The sequence below is a fragment of the Gopherus evgoodei genome, chromosome 24, assembly GCF_007399415.2.
Source record: "Gopherus evgoodei ecotype Sinaloan lineage chromosome 24, rGopEvg1_v1.p, whole genome shotgun sequence".
In the NCBI taxonomy this organism is placed as follows: Eukaryota; Metazoa; Chordata; order Testudines; family Testudinidae; genus Gopherus; species Gopherus evgoodei.
In genome coordinates, this window is record NC_044345.1 from 717,102 (window position 1) to 736,762 (window position 19,661).

The 19,661-nt window shown below is 67.1% G+C and overlaps 1 protein-coding gene across 1 annotated transcript; it reads left to right on the top strand.

Moving 5' to 3' along the window:
• The first annotated feature begins 416 nt into the window (after positions 1–416).
• LOC115639601 (mucin-2-like) lies at positions 417–19,436 on the top strand. The gene is made up of 13 exons (XM_030542583.1): positions 417–486; positions 1,817–2,866; positions 3,758–4,081; positions 4,622–5,080; positions 5,870–6,247; positions 6,491–6,784; positions 7,406–7,615; positions 7,833–8,242; positions 12,719–12,792; positions 13,310–13,452; positions 13,948–14,072; positions 15,906–16,033; positions 19,229–19,436. The coding sequence occupies exons 1-13, from the start codon at positions 417–419 to the stop codon at positions 19,434–19,436; spliced, it is 3,873 nt and encodes a 1,290-aa protein (XP_030398443.1).
• Positions 19,437–19,661: the final 225 nt, after the last annotated feature.

Consider the following 19,661-nt stretch of genomic DNA (forward strand, 5'->3'; position numbering starts at 1 on the left):
GCCCGGGGACTCCATGACACCAGGTAATTGGAGTGGCCATTGTCCTCTGGGACACCCCACAGGCATGGGGTCCAGGGAGCTCGTCAGGATCATGCCTGTATCTCCGCAAAGAGCAAACTGCCTTTCTCCCCACTTAGTTACCCAGGCACCACATACGGCAAACTGAGGCACGCACAATAGTCATCCAAAATATTATGAAAAATTCCCACTGTGTCAGAGCCCAGCCCACTGGGTGGGGCCTCCCTCCCTTCCCACCTGCTTGCAGGTGCTGCTATAAAGCTCCAGCCGCAGAGCCGTTGCCAGTTCCCGATTCCTGGATTATCGAGAGCCCTGCGGGCTAACGGGAGGCGAGCGAGGCAGAGACAGAGCCCAGTGCTGGGGCCCCCGGGGTCGAGCCCCCCACCCCCTCACCTGCCATGAAGCCCCGAAGCCTGGGCACAGCTGCCCTGCAGCTGGGTCTAGGGCTGCTGCTGCTGCTGGCCACAGGTGAGCCTTTGCCGGGGGCCGTCGGGGCTGAGTGGCACTTGGAGCTGGATTGGACCCACCCAGGAGCTCTGGGCTGCTCAGATGGGGCCTATCAGCTGTTGCTGCCAACACAGGGCTGATTCCGCTGCCTTTATGCGTTGATCTGCCCCTTGACGGGGGGACAATGGGCAAGTGGGGCCTGATCGTCCCAGACTCCGCAGTGACCTAGAGGACCATGGGCAATGCCTGTCACTCCTGGGGTCCCCTCTGCCCATCCCCCTCTTGGACACAGATCTTGTGGGGTCCCCTCTCCCTGGGGTGGGTGCTTTGGGGAGCCCCTTCTCCTCCCCCAGGGCCCCTTCCTGAGGGTGCCCAGAGGCAGCGGGTTGGGACCCAGGAGGGCGTTGGCCGACAGTCATTGGTGCCTCTCCCCGGGGGCTGACCCTGGTGGGTCTGGGCTGTGTCGCTCTGGCTGAGCCCAGTGCTAACGGCCTGGGTCCAGTCAGGGAAGCCCGGCAGGGAACGTCCTGTCCAGGACTCCTGGGGGCAGCACGTGGATCCCTGACTGCCCCGAGTGACCTGCCAGGGGCCAGGACACGGCGCCCCAAGAGAAGGGGGGCTGTTAGCCCCAGGCTGGCCCTGGCTGCAGGCTCAGGCCGAGGGCGTCTTTATGGCTCCCAGGACTGTGGGGCCCGTGGGCCTCCTGTGAACGGGCAGCGCTGCCCCTGGCTGGCCGTCCTCTCTGCATCGGGGTGGGCTGCTGGGTTTGCGGCAGGAATTGCTCCACAGGACGCCCCAGCTGGGCGCGTCGAGGCCCAGGAAGGACGGGATCAGAGCCTCAGCCGCTCTCACTGCCCGGGGGGTGTCAGCAGGCGGAGGAGAGGCCAGGAGGGGCAGGGAGGGCCCTGCCCATGGGGCTCAGCCCCATCCATCTATGGCAAGGAGGGAAGCAGAGCCTAGCCCAGCCAGCCATACGTCTCACTCCACGTGCGGCACATAGGGCTGGGGGCGTGGGGAAACCTCTGGGGAACCCACATGGTGATGGCAGCTCCCCCGGGACCCTGCAGGGCTTGTCTGCCTAGGATCTTGTGGCAGTGAGTTCCCCAGGCTAGTCACATGCTGTGGAAAATAACTGCCTCTATCTCGAGTGCAGCTGATGGTGCTGGGGGTTTCTGCTCCTCACTTGCACCCCACGTTTTGTTCTGTTTTCTCTGAACTGAATGGACTGATTCTCTCCTAGGCTATACAACCACCACCCTGACACCCCCCAGTGACACAATCACCACAGCACCTCAAGGGGACACCACCACCCCGGCACCGCCTGGTGACACCACCACCCCCACACCCCAAGGAGACATCACCACCCCGGCACTGCCTGGCGACATCACCACCCCAGCACCCCAAGGGGACACCACCACTGTGGCATCTCCCAGTGACACCACCACCCCTGTGCCCCAAGGGGACATCACCCCAACATCCCCCGGTGACACCACCACCCCGGTACCTCCCAGTGACACCACCACCCCAGCACCTCCCGGCGATGCCACAAGCCCCGTGCCCCAAGGGGACACGACCACCACAGCACCTCCCGGTGACACCACCACCGCTGTGCCCCAAGGGGATACCACCACCCCTGCACCTCCTGGTGACACCACCACTATGGCACCTCCCGGTGACACCACCACCCCTGCGCCCCAAGGGGACACGACCACCACAGCACCTCCCGGCGACACCATCACCCCCGCGCCCCAAGGGGACACCACCACCCCTGTGCCCCAAGGGGACACCATCACCCCGGCACCTCCCGGAGACACCACCACCCCCACGCCCCAAGGGGACACAATGACCCCAGCCCCCAAAGGGGACACCACCACCTCGGCTACTCCCGGTGACACCACCCCCCCCGCACCCGGAGGGGACACTACCACCTCGGCAGCTCCCGGGGACACCATCACCCCAGCACCCCAAGGGGACACCACCACCCAGGCACCTGAAGGGGATACCACCACCCTGGCACCTCCCGGCGACACCACCACCCGAGCACCCCAAGGCAACACCACCACTGTGGCACCTCCCGGTGACACCAGCACCCCTGCGCCCCAAGGGGACACCACCACCTCAACATCCCCCGGTGACACCACCACCCCGGTACCTCCCAGTGACACCACCACCCCGGCACTTCAAGGGGACACTATCCCCCCCGTGACCCAAGGGGACACCACCACCCTGGCACCTCCCGGCGACACCACCACCCTGGCACTCCAAGGGGACACCACCACCCTGGCACCTCCCGGCGACACCACCACCCCTGCGCCCCAAGGGGATACCACCACCCCGGTACCTCCCGGCGATGCCACAACTCCTGCGCCCCAAGGGGACACCACCACCCCGGCACCTCCCGGTGACACCACCCCCCCAGCACCCCAAGGGGACACCACCACCCCGGCACCTCCAGGCGACACCACCACCCCCACACCCCAAGGGGACACGACCAACCCGGCACCCCAAGTGGACACCACCACCCTGGCACCTCCCGGCGACACCACCACCCTGGCACCCCAAGGGGACACCACCACCCTGGCACCTCCCGGCGACACCACCACCCCTGCGCCCCAAGGGGATACCACCACCGCGGTACCTCCCGGCGATGCCACAACCCCTGCGCCCCAAGGGGACACCACCACCCCGGCACCTCCCACCGACACCCCCCCCCCAGCACCGCAAGAGGACACCACCACCCCGGCACCTCCAAGCGACACCACCACCCCTGCGCCCCAAGGGGATACCACCACCCCAGTACCTCCCGGTGATGCCACAACCCCTGCGCCCCAAGGGGACATCACCACCCCGGCACTTCCCGGTGACACCACCCCCCCTGCACCCCAAGGGGACACGACTACCCCGGCACCCCAAGAGGACACCACCACCCCGGCACCTCCTGGTGACACCACCCCCCCCGTACCCCAAGGGGACACAACCACCCCGGCACCCCAAGGGGACACCACCACCCCGGCACCCCCCGGCAACACCACCACCCCTGCGCCCCAAGGGGACACCACCACCCCAGCACCTCCTGGTGACACCACCACCCCCGCGCCCCAAGGGGACACCACCACCCCGGCGCCTCCCGCTGACACCACCACCCCAGCACCCCAAGGGGACACCACCACCCCTGCGCCCCAAGGGGACACCACCACCCCGGCACCTCCCGCTGACACCACCACCCCCGCGCCCCAAGGGGACACCACCACCCCAGCACCTCCTGGTGACACCACCACCCCCGCGCCCCAAGGGGACACCACCACCCTGGTACCTCCTGGCGATACCACCACCGCTGCGCCTCAAGGGGACACCACCACCCCGGCACCCCAAGAGGACACCACCACCCCAGCACCCAAAGGGGACACCACCACCGCGGCACATCCCGGCGACACCACCACCCCTACACCCCAAGGGGACACCACCAACCCGGCAACTCCCAGCGACACCACCACCCCCGCGCCCCAAGGGGACACCACCACCCCGGCACCTCCCGGCTACACCACCACCCCCGCACCCCAAGGAGACACGACCAACCCGGCACCCCAAGTGGACACCACCACCCTGGCACCTCCCGGTGACACCACCCACCCCGTACCCCAAGGGGACACGACCACCCCGGCACACCAAGGGGACACCACCATCCCGGCACCTCCCGGCGACACCACCACCCTGGCACCCCAAGGGGACACCACCACCCCGGCACCTCCAGGCGACACCACCACCCCTGCGCCCCAAGGGGATACCACCACCCCGGTACCTCCCGGCGATGCCACAAACCCTGCGCCCCAAGGGGACATCACCACCCCAGCACTTCCCGGTGACACCACCCCCCCTGCACCCCAAGGGGACACGACTACCCCGGCACCCCAAGGGGACACCACCACCCCGGCACCTCCCGGCGACACCACCCCCCCCATACTCCAAGGGGACACAACCACCCCGGCACCCCAAGGGGACACCACCACCCCGGCACCCCCCGGCAACACCACCACCCCTGCGCCCCAAGGGGACACCACCACCCCAGCACCTCCCGGTGACACCACCACCCCCGCGCCCCAAGGGGACACCACCACCCCGGCGCCTCCTGCTGACACCACCACCCCCGCGCCCCAAGGGGACACCACCACCCTGGCACCTCCCGGTGACGCCACAACCCCCGCGCCTCAAAGGGACACCACCACCCCGGCACCCCAAGAGGACACCACCACCCCAGCACCCAAAGGGGACACCACCACCGCGGCACATCCCGGCGACACCACCACCCCTACACCCCAAGGGGACACCACCAACCCGGCAACTCCCAGCGACACCACCAACCCCGTGCCCCAAGGGGACACCACCACCCCGGCACCTCCCGGCTACACCACCACCCCCGCACCCCAAGGGGACACGACCAACCCGGCACCCCAAGTGGACACCACCACCCTGGCACCTCCCGGCGACACCACCACCCTGGCACTCCAAGTGGACACCACCACCCTGGCACCTCCCGGCGACACCACCCCCCCCGTACCCCAAGGGGACACGACCACCCCGGCACACCAAGGGGACACCACCATCCCGGCACCTCCCGGCGACACCACCACCCTGGCACCCCAAGGGGACACCACCACCCCGGCACCTCCCGGCGACACCACCACCCCTGCGCCCCAAGGGGATACCACCACCCCGGTACCTCCCGGCGATGCCACAACCCCTGCGCCCCAAGGGGACACTACAACCCCGGCACCTCCCGGTGACACCACCCCCCTCGCACCCCAAGGGGACACCACCACCCCGGCACCTCCCGGCGACACCACCCCCTCCGTACCCCAAGGGGACACAACCACCCCGGCACCCCAAGGGGACACCACCACCGTGGCACCTCCCGGCAACACCACCCCCCCCGCACCCCAAGGGGAAACCACCACCCCGGCACCTCCCGGCGACACCACCACCCCTGCGCCCCAAGGGGACACCACCACCCCAGTACCTCCCGGTGACACCACCACCCCTGTGCCCCAAAGGGACACCACCACCCCGGCACCTCCCGCTGACACCACCACCCCCGTGCCCCAAGGGGACACGACCACCCCGGCACCCCAAGGGGACACCACCACCCCAGCACCCCAATGGGACACGACCACCCCGGCACCTCCCGCTGACACCACCACCCCCGCACCCCAAGGGGACACCACCACCACCCCCCCCGCACCCCAAGGGGAAACCACTACCCCGGCACCTCCCGGTGACACCACCACCCCTGCACCCCAAGGGGACACCACCACCCCAGTACCTCCCGGTGACACCACCACCCCTGCGCCCCAAAGGGACACCACCACCCCGGCACCTCCCGCTGACACCACCACCCCTGCGCCCCAAGGGGACACCACCACCCCGGTACCTCCCGGCAACACCACCACCCCCGCGCCCCAAGGGGATATGACCACCCCGGCACCCCAAGGAGACACCACCACCCCAGCACCCCAATGGGACACGACCACCCCGGCACCTCCCGCTGACACCACCACCCCCGCGCCCCAAGGGGACACCACCAACCCGGCAACTCCCAGCGACACCACCACCCTGGCACCTCCCGGCGATACCACCACCGCTGCGCCTCAAGGGGACACCACCACCCCGGCACCCCAAGAGGACACCACCACCCCAGCACCCAAAGGGGACACCACCACCGCGGCACATCCCGGCGACACCACCACCCCAGCACCCAAAGGGGACACCACCACCCCGGCACCTCCCGGCGACACCACCACCCCTACACCCCAAGGGGACACCACCACCCCGGCACCTCCCAGCGACACCACCACCACAGCACCTCAAGGGGACACGACCACCCCGGCACCGCCTGGAGACACCACCACCCCCACACCCCAAGGAGACACCACCACCCTGGCACCGCCTGGCGACACCACCACCCCAGCACCCCAAGGGGACACCACCACTGTGGCATCTCCCAGTGACACCACCACCCCTGTGCCCCAAGGGGACATCACCCCAACATCCCCCGGTGACACCACCACCCCGGTACCTCCCAGTGACACCACCACCCCAGCACCTCCCGGCGACGCCACAATCCCCGTGCCCCAAGGGGATACCACCACCCCTGCACCTCCTGGTGACACCACCACCATGGCACCTCCCGGTGACACCACCATCCCCGCGCGGCAAGGGGACACAACGACCCCAGCACCCAAAGGGGACACCACCACCCCCGCGCGGCAAGGGGACACAACGACCCCAGCACCCAAAGGGGACACCACCACCTCGGCTATTCCCGGTGACACCACCCCCCCTGCACCCCAAGGGGACACCACCACCCCGGCACCTCCCGGCGACACCACCACCCCTGCGCCCCAAGGGGACACCACCACCCCGGCACCTCTTGGTGACACCACCACCCCAGCACCTCAAGGGGACACAACCACCCTGGCACCCCAAGGGGACACCACCACCCCGGCACCTCCCGGCGACACCACCCCCCCCGAACCCCAAGGGGACACAACCACCCCGGCACCCCAAGGGGACACCACCACCGTGGCACCTCCCGGCAACACCACCCCCTCCGCACCCCAAGGGGACACCACCACCCCGGCACCTCCCGGCGACACCACCACCCCTGTGCCCCAAGGGGACACCACCACCCCAGCACCTCCCGGTGACACCAACACCCACGCGCCCCAAGGGGACACCACCACCCCGGCACCTCCTGCTGACACCACCATCCCTGCGCCCCAAGGGGACACCACCACCCCGGTACCTCCTGGCGACACCACCACCCCCGCACCCCAAGGGGACACCACCACCCCGGCACCTCCCGGCGACACCACCACCCCAGCACTCCAAGGGGACACCACCACTGTGGCATCTCCCAGTGACACCACCACCCCTGTGCCCCAAGGGGACATCACCCCAACATCCCCCGGTGACACCACCACCCCGGTACCTCCCAGTGACACCACCACCCCTGCACCTCCCGGCGATGCCACAAGCCCCGTGCCCCAAGGGGACATCACCACCCCAGCACCCCAAGGGGACACCACCACTGTGGCATCTCCCAGTGACACCACCACCCCTGTGCCCCAAGGGGACATCACCCCAACATCCCCCGGTGACACCACCACCCCGGCACCACCCGGCGACGCCACAACCCCCGTGCCCCACGGGGACACCACCACCCCCACGCCCCAAGGGGACACCACCACCACAGCACCTCCCGGTGACACCACCACCGCTGCACCCCAAGGGGATACCACCACCCCTGCACCTCCTGGTGACACCACCACCATGGCACCTCCCGGTAACACCACCCCCCCCCGCGCCCCAAGGGGACACGACCACTACAGCACCTCTCGGCGACACCATCACCCCCACGCCCCAAGGGGACACCATCACCCCGGTGCCTCCGAGAGACACCACCACCCCAGCACCCAAAGGGGACACCACCACCGCGGCACCTCACGGTGACACGACCACCCCGGCACCTGCCGGTGACACCACCACCCCCATGCCCCAAAGGGACACCACCACCCCTGTGCCCCAAGGAGACACCACCACCCCCATGTCTCCTGGGAAAACGACGACCCCGAAGCTCCTCAGCACGGCTACGTTGGCCCCATCTAGGCGCATCATCCGTTTCTCTCTCTCATTCCGCATTATGAACAGGAGCTTTAGGAGCTCTCTCCTCGACCCCTTCTCTACTTACTACCAGGAGTTGGAGCTGACAATCCATATCATGGTGAGCACAGCAGCCCCTCCCTCCCCTCCCTGCCAGCGGGGGCGGCTGCCAGCCCCAGGCTGGGGGGCTTCGCAGGGAGCTCCAGCGAGCTGCCATGTGACGAGCCTTCGGGCCTCTGGTGGCTGCTGCAGTTCGGGCTCCACACCCAGAGACCCCACGGAGCGGGGAGGGGAGACGCCTCCACCCCACCCCACTCCACCCCCAGGCCCCTGAGCCCCAAAGTCTCCTGTCCTGCAGTAGGGAAGGGAGAGTCCCTCAGTCCTGCCTGGGGAGACACCCCCCCGACCCTACCCTCGGCTCTGAGCCCCTCTGCCCCTCTTCAGCCGGCTTTGGGGAGACACCCCCCCCCCGACCCTGCCCTCGGTTCTGGGCCTCTCTGTCCTTCTCCAGCCGGCTCTGGGGAGACACCCCCACCCCCCGACCCTGCCCTCGGCTCTGTGCCCCTCTGCCCCTCTCTAGCCGGCTCTGGGGAGACACCCCGCCTACCCTGCCCTGGCTCTGGGCACCTCTGCCCCTCTCCAGCCGGCTCTGGGGAGACACCCCCCCGACCCTGCCCTCGGCTCTGGGCCCCTCTGTCCCTCTCCAGCCGGCTCTGGGGAGACACCCCCACCCCCCGACCCTGCCCTCGGCTCTGTGCCCCTCTGCCCCTCTCTAGCCGGCTCTGGGGAGACACCCCCCCGACCCTGCCCTCGGCTCTGTGCCCCTCTGCCCCTCTCCAGCCGGCTCTGGGGAGACACCCCCCCGACCCTGCCCTCGGCTCTGGGCCCCTCTGTCCCTCTCCAGCCGGCTCTGGGGAGACACCCCCACCCCCCGACCCTGCCCTCGGCTCTGTGCCCCTCTGCCCCTCTCCAGCCGGCTGTGGGGAGACACCCCCCCCGACCCTGCCCTCGGCTCTGGGCCTCTCTGTCCCTCTCCAGCCGGCTGTGGGGAGACACCCCCCCGACCCTGCCCTCGGCTCTGGGCCTCTCTGTCCCTCTCCAGCCGGCTCTGGGGAGACACCCCCCCGACCCTGCCCTCGGCTCTGGGCCTCTCTGTCCCTCTCCAGCCGGCTCTGGGGAGACACCCCCCCGACCCTGCCCTCGGCTCTGGGCCTCTCTGTCCCTCTCCAGCCGGCTCTGGGGAGACACCCCCCCCGACCCTGCCCTCGGCTCTGGGCCCCTCTGTCCCTCTCCAGCCGGCTCTGGGGAGACACCCCCCCGACCCTGCCCTCGGCTCTGGGCCCCTCTGTCCCTCTCCAGCCGGCTCTGGGGAGACACCCCCCCGACCCTGCCCTCGGCTCTGGGCCCCTCTGCCCCTCTCCAGCCGGCTCTGGGGAGACACCCCCCCGACCCTGCCCTCGGCTCTGGGCCCCTCTGCCCCTCTCCAGCCGGCTCTGGGGAGACACCCCCCCGACCCTGCCCTCGGCTCTGGGCCCCTCTGCCCCTCTCCATCCGGCTCTGGGGAGACACCCCCCCGACCCTGCCCTCGGTTCTGGGCCCCTCTGCCCCTCTCCAGCCGGCTCTGGGGAGACACCCCCCCGACCCTGCCCTCGGCTCTGGGCCCCTCTGTCCCTCTCCAGCCGGCTCTGGGGAGACACCCCCCCGACCCTGCGCTCGGCTCTGGGCCCCTCTGCCCCTCTCCAGCCGGCTCTGGGGAGACACCCCCCCGACCCTGCGCTCGGCTCTGGGCCCCTCTGCCCCTCTCCATCCAGCTCTGGGGAGACACCCCGCCGACCCTGCCCTCGGCTCTGGGCCTCTCTGTCCCTCTCCAGCCGGCTCTGGGGAGACACCCCCCCGACCCTGCCCTCGGCTCTGGGCCCCTCTGTCCCTCTCCAGCCGGCTCTGGGGAGACACTCCCCCGACCCTGCCCTCGGCTCTGGGCCCCTCTGCCCCTCTCCATCCAGCTCTGGGGAGACACCCCCCCGACCCTGCCTTCGGCTCTGGGCCCCTCTGCCCCTCTCCAGCCGGCTCTGGGGAGACACCCCCCCCGACCCTGCCCTCAGCTCTGGGCCCCTCTGCCCCTCTCCAGCCAGCTCTGGGGAGACACCCCCCCGACCCTGCCCTCGGCTCTGGGCCCCTCTGCCCCTCTCCAGCCGGCTCTGGGGAGACACCCCTCCGACCCTGCCCTCGGCTCTGGGCCTCTCTGTCCCTCTCCAGCCGGCTCTGGGGAGACACCCCCCCGACCCTGCCCTCGGCTCTGGGCCTCTCTGTCCCTCTCCATCCAGCTCTGGGGAGACCCCCCCCGACCCTGCCCTCGGCTCTGGGCCCTCTGTCCCTCTCCAGCCGGCTCTGGGGAGACACCCCCCGACCCTGCCCTCGGCTCTGAGCCCCTCTGCCCCTCTTCAGCCGGCTTTGGGGAGACACCCCCCCCCCCGACCCTGCCTTTGGCTCTGGGCCCCTCTGCCCCTTGCCAGCCGGCTCTGGGGAGACACCCCCCGACCCTGCCCTCGGCTCTGAGCCCCTCTGCCCCTCTTCAGCCGGCTCTGGGGAGACACCCCCCCCCGACCCTGCCCTCGGCTCTGAGCCCCTCTGCCCCTCTTCAGCCGGCTTTGGGGAGACACCCCCCGACCCTGCCCTCGGCTCTGAGCCCCTCTGCCCCTCTTCAGCCGGCTTTGGGGAGACACCCCCCCCGACCCTGCTCTCGGCTCTGGGCCTCTCTGTCCCTCTCCAGCCGGCTCTGGGGAGACACCCCCCCGACCCTGCCCTCGGCTCTGGGCCCTCTGTCCCTCTCCATCCAGCTCTGGGGAGACACCCCCCCCGACACTGCCTTTGGCTCTGGGCCCCTCTGCCCCTTGCCAGCCGGCTCTGGGGAGACACCCCCCGACCCTGCCCTCGGCTCTGAGCCCCTCTGCCCCTCTTCAACCGGCTCTGGGGAGACACCCCCCGACCCTGCCCTCGGCTCTGTGCCCCTCTGCCCCTTGCCAGCCAGCTCTGGGGAGACACCCCCCCAACTCTGCCCTCGGCTCTAAGCCCCTCTGCCCCTCTTCAGCCGGCTTTGGGGAGACACCCCCCCCCGACCCTGCCCTCGGCTCTGGGCCCCTCTGCCCCTCTCCAGCCGGCTCTGGGGAGACACCCCACCGACCCTGCCCTGGCTCTGGGCCCCTCTGCCCCTCTCCAGCCGGCTCTGGGGAGACACCCCCCCGACCCTGCCCTGGCTCTGGGCCTCTCTGCCCCTCTCCATCCAGCTCTGGGGAGACACCCCGCCCCGACCCTGCCCTCGGCTGTGGGCCCCTCTTCCCCTCTCCGCCAGCTCTGAGGAGAACCCCCCCGACCCTGCCCTCGGCTCTGGGCCCCTCTGCCCCTCTCCAGCCGGCTCTGGGGAGACACCCCCCCCCGACCCTGCCCTTGGCTCTGGGCCCCTCTGCCCCTCTCCAGCCGGCTCTGGGGAGACACCCCCCCCGACCCTGCCCTTGGCTCTGGGCCTCTCTGTCCCTCTCCAGCCAGCTCTGGGGAGACACCCCACGACCCTGCCCTCGGCTCGGGGCCCCTCTGCCCCTCTCCATCCAGCTCTGGGGAGACACCCCCCCGACCCTGCCCTCAGCTCTGGGCCCCACTGCCCCTCTCCAACCGGCTCTGGGGAGACACCCCCCCAACCCTGCCCTCGGGTCTGGGCCCCTCTGCCCCTCTCCAACCAGCTCTGGGGAGACACCCCCCCCGACCCTGCCCTCGGCTCTGGGCCTCTCTGTCCCTCTCCAGCCGGCTCTGGGGAGACACCCCCCCGACCCTGCCCTCGGCTCTGGGCCCCTCTGTCCCTCTCCAGACGGCTCTGGGGAGACACCCCCCCCGACCCTGCCCCTCGGCTCTGGGCCCCTCTGTCCCTCTCCAGCCGGCTCTGGGGAGACACCCCCCCGACCCTGCCCTCGGCTCTGGGCCCCTCTGCCCCTCTCCAGCCGGCTCTGGGGAGACACCCCCCCCCGACCCTGCCCTCGGCTCTGGGCCCCTCTGTCCCTCTCCAGCCGGCTCTGGGGAGACACCCCCCGACCCTGCCCTCGGCTCTGGGCCCCTCTGTCCCTCTCCAGCCGGCTCTGGGGAGACACCCCCCCGACCCTGCCCTCGGCTCTGGGCCCCTCTGCCCCTCTCCAGCCGGCTCTGGGGAGACACCCCCCCCGACCCTGCCTTCGGCTCTGGGCCCCTCTGTCCCTCTCCAGCCGGCTCTGGGGAGACACCCCCCCGACCCTGCCCTCGGCTCTGGGCCTCTCTGTCCCTCTCCAGCTGGCTGTGGGGAGACACCCCCCCGACCCTGCCCTCGGCTCTGGGCCCCTCTGCCCCTCTCCAGCCGGCTCTGGGGAGACACCCCCCCGACCCTGCCCTCGGCTCTGGGCCCCTCTGCCCCTCTCCAGCCGGCTCTGGGGAGACACTCTCTGCCCCTGCACCCCAGAGAGGAGCAAGGAAGGTTGGCAGGGCCGGGGCAGATCCGCCAAGCTGGGTGCTCCCTGCCCCTCCCCGCAGAGCCGGCTGGGGTGCTGGCAGTGACTCTGTTCCCCTCTGTCTGTGACAGTACCGCAGTATCTACGGCTGCCCAACGTGCCTGAATGGGCAGAACTACCTGGGATTTACTGATCTGCGTTTCAGGTACAGTGTGTGCCATGGGGCTGCCCCAGCTGTGGGCAGGGGAGGGGGCAGCCTGCTGCTTCCTGGGCTGCTGGGGGGGGCTGGAGAAAGGTGAGGAGAGAGCAGGTGACCCTGGGGTGTCATGTCCGACAGCCCAGAGCTTTGGTTGTCTGAGCCCATGCTGGGCAGAGCTGGGGGTGGGGGCAGGTAGATGATGTGGGGAGGCCAGTGCAGGAGCAGTTGGGAATGGGGGAGGTTGGTGCAGGGGCAGGTGGGAAGGGGGGAGGTTGATGCTGGGACAGGTGTGAATGGGGGAGCTGGGGCAGGGACAGGTGGGAATGGGGGAGGTTGGTGCAGGGGCAGGTGGGAAGGGGGGAGGTTGATGCCGGGACAGGTGGGAATGGGGGACCAGGGCAGGGACAGGTGGCAATGGGGGAGGTTGGTACTGAGACAGGTGGGAATGGGGGAGCTGGTGCAGGGATTTGAGAAGGGCCAGGACCAGACCCAGTTAACACCCCCTTTCTGGCACGCTCTGCAGCCAGGGCTCGGTGGTGACTGAGTCCATCCTGCGGTACCAAGTGAGTAACACCAGCATCAGCGCCACCGACATTGAGCAGCAGCTGAGGAATAGTCTGGACAGCCAGAACACCACACATGGGCTCCGGCTGGACAATATCCGTGGTGAGCAGCCTCCAGCCAGGCCCCGCAGTGTCTCCACAACCACGTGTCCAGGGGTCCCTGTGCTGGGGGCTCAGCCCATGGCTGATCGGGGCTGGTGTCTATGGCCCTTGTGCAGAGCTCTGTGGAGACCGGGCTACCCTCAGGGGTCCTCCAGCTCCCACCAGAGGCCCCTGGCTGGGCTGCTTTGGGGTGTGTGGAGGGTATCTGACCTGCCAGCCCAGCCCAGCCTGTATCTGTCCCAGGGAGGGAGGGCTCCTGTGCCCCCTGGCAGCACGGCCATTGAGAGCCGTCCTCACTGACCTGCACTGGGGCTGGGCCCCCGGCCATCACACTCAGCCTCTTCCCAGCATCCCAGGGCCAGGCCCCTTCCGACAGCCCCTGACTGTCCCTGGCCCTTCTGCCTGGCCAGCTGCATCCCCTGGCCTGGGCCTCTCTGCTGGGATCCCTCCCCTCTGGGTCCTCTCCAGCCCCTGACTGCTCCTACTTGTGTTTTAGCCAACTCTGGCAGCAATCCCCCAGCCACCACAGCACCAGCTCCCCTGGTGCCTGGCTGGGGCATCGCCCTGCTGGTCCTGGTCTGCATCCTGCTGGTGCTGAGCATCCTCATCTTCATCCTGCTGGTGAGTGCCCCCCGCTGCCCATCCCTCCGGCCTCAGGCTCCCTGCAGCCTCTCTCCTTCTCCCTGCCTGATCCCACTGTGACGGGTTCCCCCCCTTCAGGGTCCCACATGGACCTGGAGTACCACTGAGCCTGCCTGACCCGCCAGCCTGGGCTCCCTCTCACACTGTGCTGCTGTGACAGGTTGCCAAGCTCTCCAAGATCCCTCTTTCCCCTGCATTCACACCGGCAGGGACGCACCCAGCTGCAGCTTCTCACAGCTGCTGAGATCAGCTCTGCCTGGGAAGGCTCCGCTAAGGAACTGCCCAGTTACTCAAGTGCACAACCCCCTTTGAAGGGTGAATCCAAAATTATACTACTTTGTGCTGCACAGAGAACTGTACAGCATACGCTCATGACATTTGCCCCCTCCCTGAATGTGGAGAGGAACAGACACCGGTTTCTGCCCCAAGTTATCATTTCCACACACATTGGTTTTAGACAAAACAGAAACAAGTTTGTTAACTACAAAAGATAGATTTTATGTGATTATAAGGGATAGCAAACAGATCAGAGCAGATTACCTAATAAATAAACAATACTGCAAACTGAGCTTACCACACGTGACAAAGTGGGAATGTTCATAATATTTTCTCTGAATACTGTGTTGGTGCCTCAGTTTCCCCTATGCAGTTCTTAACTATCTAGGTGGTGGGAGAAGGGATGTGATTGTTGCAGAGCCCTAGGGGGCCAGTGTGATGCCGTCTGCACAGAGAATGGCCGACACACTATCTCCTGGCAACTCATGGCCTGGGCCCCTCCTCTGCAAAGGTGCCAACTGAAGGTGTTTGAGAACAAAGAGATCAGGTGACCTCTTGGCCCTGGGAAAGAGACAAAGGGAGAGGAGGGGCTGGAGAGTTTCAGTTTGGAGCTGGCTGGGAAAATGGAGGGGAGACCAGACAGACCTCCTGGTCTCCGCTGGCCCCCCAAGATGGACCTGACTGAGGGGTCCTGTTGTCTGAACCTGCAAGACCTGTCTTGGACTGTGTTCCTGTCGTCTAAATAAACCTTCTGTTTTACTGGCTGGCTGAGAGTCTTGGTGAATCGCAGGAAGCTGGGGGTGCAGGGCCCTGACTCCCCCATACTCCGTGACACCACATTAGATAGGTAGGATATGAATTAGCAAATTCTTACCCTGAGTGATAAACAGGACGGCAGATTCTTAAGGCACAAGCTGCCTTTGCTTTGCAGCCTGGGTTTCCCAGGTTTTCATACACAGGCTAAAAATCCCTCTAGCCTGGGACCATCACTTCCCACAGTTGAGTCCTTGCCCCTCAGATGTTTCCAGGTGTGTTGTTGTACGGGGAGTGAGGTCCCCTCGTGATGTAATTTTCCCCCTTCTATATCTTCTTCCCGCTTGCTGGAAAGCTCTTCTGCTGTGACCTGGGTCAAACGGTTCCCACTGCATAGTGCTGTCTCTGAGAGGTTTCTGTTATACACAGTTCCTGGGGTGATCTTCATGCTCGTGTGCATTTCCTCAATGAGCCAGTAACATTGTTTGGCCTTTTTACTGTTGTACCTGAAAGGCTGCTTGTGGGTGTTTTCAACTTACAACCTGTTTCAGTAACACGCATACGGCCAAATGTCATAACTTCACATACAACGATAACACACACAACCTGACAAGATATCACTGTCTAGCAGATCAAGACTTTTAAAATGACACCTCACAAGGCAGACATTGTACAAAACACATCCCATGACATGACAGTGGTGAATCTTGGGGTGCCAAGGTGTCACACCAACCATCCCCTCCATGCCCCCCTCCACTCACCAGCCTCCTCTTGCCCCTCTAGATCGTCTGCTCACGTCTCAGGAAGAACCGTGGGAAGCTGGATCTGCTCAGCTCACAGACCTTGTACGAGCCCAGGAGCGAGTACCCCAACTACCACACCTATGGACGCTTCAGCACTCCCGACAAGAAGTAGAATCCCTTCAGTAACGTAAGCAGCTGGGGCCTGGTCCTGCCCTGGGGTGCCCCCTCACCCATCGTGTGCCCCAATGCCCGTCCCCATACACTGCCTGGGTACACCCTGGACGCCGGTGCCCAGTACATGGCAGCCCTGCCAGGCACATGCTGGGGGTACCAGTGGCTGGTGCTGATGGCAGATGCCCCCCCATTGCTTACTGACGGGGCAGGGATTCGGTGGGGTGGGGCTGGGGGTTTGGTCAGCTCATTCCAGAAAATGTCACCAGAGAGAGGAACACAAACTCTGCAGGGCTGGTGATGGTGGTGGTTTTGGTTAGTGCATTATGGTGGCACAGTGCTTCCTGCGGTCCTAATTGTGTCCCACCCAATGCACCCCCCCAGGAAAGTGCTGAGGGGAGAGGGTAAAGGGCACGAGGGGGTCCCAGCGCCAGAAACGGGAGCACCGGGCACTGCTGCACTTTTCAGCTCGTCGGGGGGGGATGTGCTGGGGGCGATGCGATGGGGGAAACTCCTGGGGTAGATGGGGGGTGGTTATGGGGTGTGATCCTGTGGGATTATAGGGCGTGGTCTTGGTTTGGTTATGGGGTATGGGCCTGGGGCAATGCAATGGGGCAGGGCCGGTTCCAGGCCCCAGCACGCCAAGCGCGTGCTTGGGGTGGCATGCCGCTGGGGGTGCTCTGCCGGTTGCCTGGAGGGCGGCAGGCGGCTCCGGTGGACCTCCCACAGGCGTTCCTGCGGAGGGTCCACTGGTCCCATGGCTCCGGTGGAGCATCCGCAGGGACACCTGCGGGAGGTCCACTGGAGCCGCAGGACCAGCGAGCGGCAGAGCGCCACCCGCGGCGTGCCACCGTGCTTGGGGCAGTAAATTGGCTAGAGCCGGCCCTGCAACGGGGGGTGGGCCTGGGGGATTATACAGCAAGGTCCTGGGGGGTGGTCCTGGGGCGGGGGGGGAGTGCATGTTCCTGGGGGCGGGGCAGGAGACTGGCCTCGCTAGAGCCAGGGGAAATATTGTTCTCCCCAGTCAGGTGGCTGCAGTCCAGGCCTCGAGTGGCCCCAGCCCCCCTCGCTGTGTTAATCACTCATGGGGCAGCTCCCAGCTGATGTGAAACCAGCAGCTAAATAAACAGCAGCCAATGGGGCAGGCTGGTGACTCTGCCCAGGTCTCTGGGGGCCGCTAGTCCTGTCCCTGCCATGGCCTGGCCTGCCCTGGGCAGCACCAGCATCCCCGTCCCTGCCTGCCCACTGACCGGCCCCCAGCCCTGCTGGCTTCTCCGTCCCTGGCAGGTCCTGTGGCCAGACAGGATGTTTGCTGAACGTTTGGCCCTAGTTCAGCAGGAATTCACTGGCCTGGGCGAGATGGGAGGTCAGATTTGCTAGACTGTCACTATGGGCCTGCCGGCCTGGGACAGTCGGACCTGGAATCTGTGACTCCTGCTGCTGTCCATGGAGGACAAGCCCCCTGCCTTCTTCTAGAGGGGTGAGAGGCTGGGGTGGGGCTAGGGTCACACGGTGGCACTGTGGGTGGGGGGGTTGAGTGAAGGGGCTGGAAGGAGGGTCAGAGGGTGGCTTCAGGATAGCATTGGGAGTGGGGGCAGGGTGAGGGTGGGGCGATGGAGTGGAGGTGAGGTCACAGAGTGAGGTTGTGGGGCAGGAATGGGGGTGGGGTTGCAGGATGAGGTTGTGGGGCAGGGATGGGGTGGAGGTGGGGTTGCAGGATGAGGTTGTGGGGCAGGGATGGGGGTGGGGGTAGGGTTGCAGGATGAGGTTGTGGGGCAGGGATGGGGTGCGGGTAGGGTCGCAGGATGAGGTTGTGGGGCAGGGATGGGGGTGGGGGTAGGGTTGCAGGATGAGGTTGTGGGGCAGGGATGGGGGTGGGGGTAGGGTTGCAGGATGAGGTTGTGGGACAGGGATGGGGGTGGGGGTAGGGTTGCAGGATGAGGTTGTGGGGCAGGGATGGGGTGGGGGTAGTGTTGCAGGATGAGGTTGTGGGGCAGGGATGGGGTGGGGGTGGGGTTGCAGGATGAGGTTGTGGGGCAGGGATGGGGGTGGGGGTAGGGTTGCAGGATGAAGTTGTGGGGCAGGGATGGGGTGCGGGTAGGGTCGCAGGATGAGGTTGTGGGGCTGGTTTGGGGTGGGGGTAGGGTTGCAGGATGAGGTTGTGGGGCAGGGATGGGGGTGGGGGTAGGGTTGCAGGATGAGGTTGTGGGGCAGGGATGGGGTGAGGGTAGGGTTGCAGGATGAGGTTGTGGGGCAGGGATAGGGGTGGGGGTGGGGTTGCAGGATGAGGTTGTGGGGCAGGGATGGAGCGGGGTGGAGGTGGGGCTGAAGCCTGGCTCCGAGAAGTCGCTCTACCAATGGTTGCCTTGGCAGCGCCGGCTGTGCCCCTGCTCAGGGCGGCCTGGCTGGGCTCTGCCCCTGGCACCGTGCCCATGGAGACCAGATGGCCCCGCTCCTGCCCCGGGATGGGGGGTTAGTGTAACTCTCACGCCCAGCTGGAGGCTCCCGGCTGGGGGCAGCCTGCCCTGACGGCCCCTGGCTGGAGCCAGGCCCTGTGCTCCCAGGAACGCTGGGCTCCCTCAGCCGAGCCCGTCCCTGCTGACCGGTGGGAGGCAGCCAAGGCCTGGGCGGTGCCCTCGGGGAGGGCGGCATGGGCTGCAGCAGGCAGAGTCTGTATGTGGGGCTCCGGTTTTCCCTCCCCAGCCCCGTGGGGCCCCAGCAGCCCACAGTGGGTGGCTGGCGCCTCCTCGGCTCCACCTCTGTCCCCCTGTGACTGACCAGCCACCGCCTCGCCCCCAGCTCTGGCCCGGCACAGCTGGCTAGTGCCACAAGCATGCCAGGGCTGCCAGGAACTCTGCCAGGGACTTGGGGGGGCTGTCAGGGTAGTGGGTCACTCTGCTGTTAAATGGTCTTAGCCAGGTCAGCTTTGGGATGGGGGTCACTTTCTCCTGGCCCCACCATGTGCCCCCCATGCTGCTGTGGGGCGGCAGAGCTGGAGAGGTCCCTGAAGTGTCTCCCTGCTGGCAGGGACGGGGTGGCCGGTATCGAACGTGACTGGGGCCTGTTCCTGGCCCCAGAGCCCCGGTTTCCATGCCGACAGGGGTACTGGTGGTTGCCTGGCTGGGGGTCCTGGTTGCCAGGTAATGGTGGATTGGCCCAGCCTGGCTCTAACCCCTTTGCTTCCCCCCCCAGATCGCCGCCGGCAACGGCACCAACGCCTTCTACGCCAACCCTGCGACATCAGACAATCTCTAGGGGCACTACCCCGAGGACCAGCAGGAGCAGAGCTCCCAGCATCGCCACCTGCTTCCTGCAGCTGGACTCCAGGGTGCGGGGCGTGTTCCCAGGAGGTGGAAGCGACCATCAGACGGTTCTGGAGCAGCCAAATTCGAATGCATGAAGGAACTGGATGAACAATGCAAGGGAAGGACCCTCCTCTCTGCCTCCCCCAAATTCCAAGCCCCGCCTGCCCGCAATCACTTGCCAAATGCTGTACCCTGCCACGAGGCCCCCAGTGTGCAGTGTTCGGGTTCCAGGGGTCGCGCTTGCCTGCACAGCTGGACTGGGGCTCCACTTTTATCATGTGTTCTGTAACCACGCGGATCTGTGATGGCCGCCCCGCCGT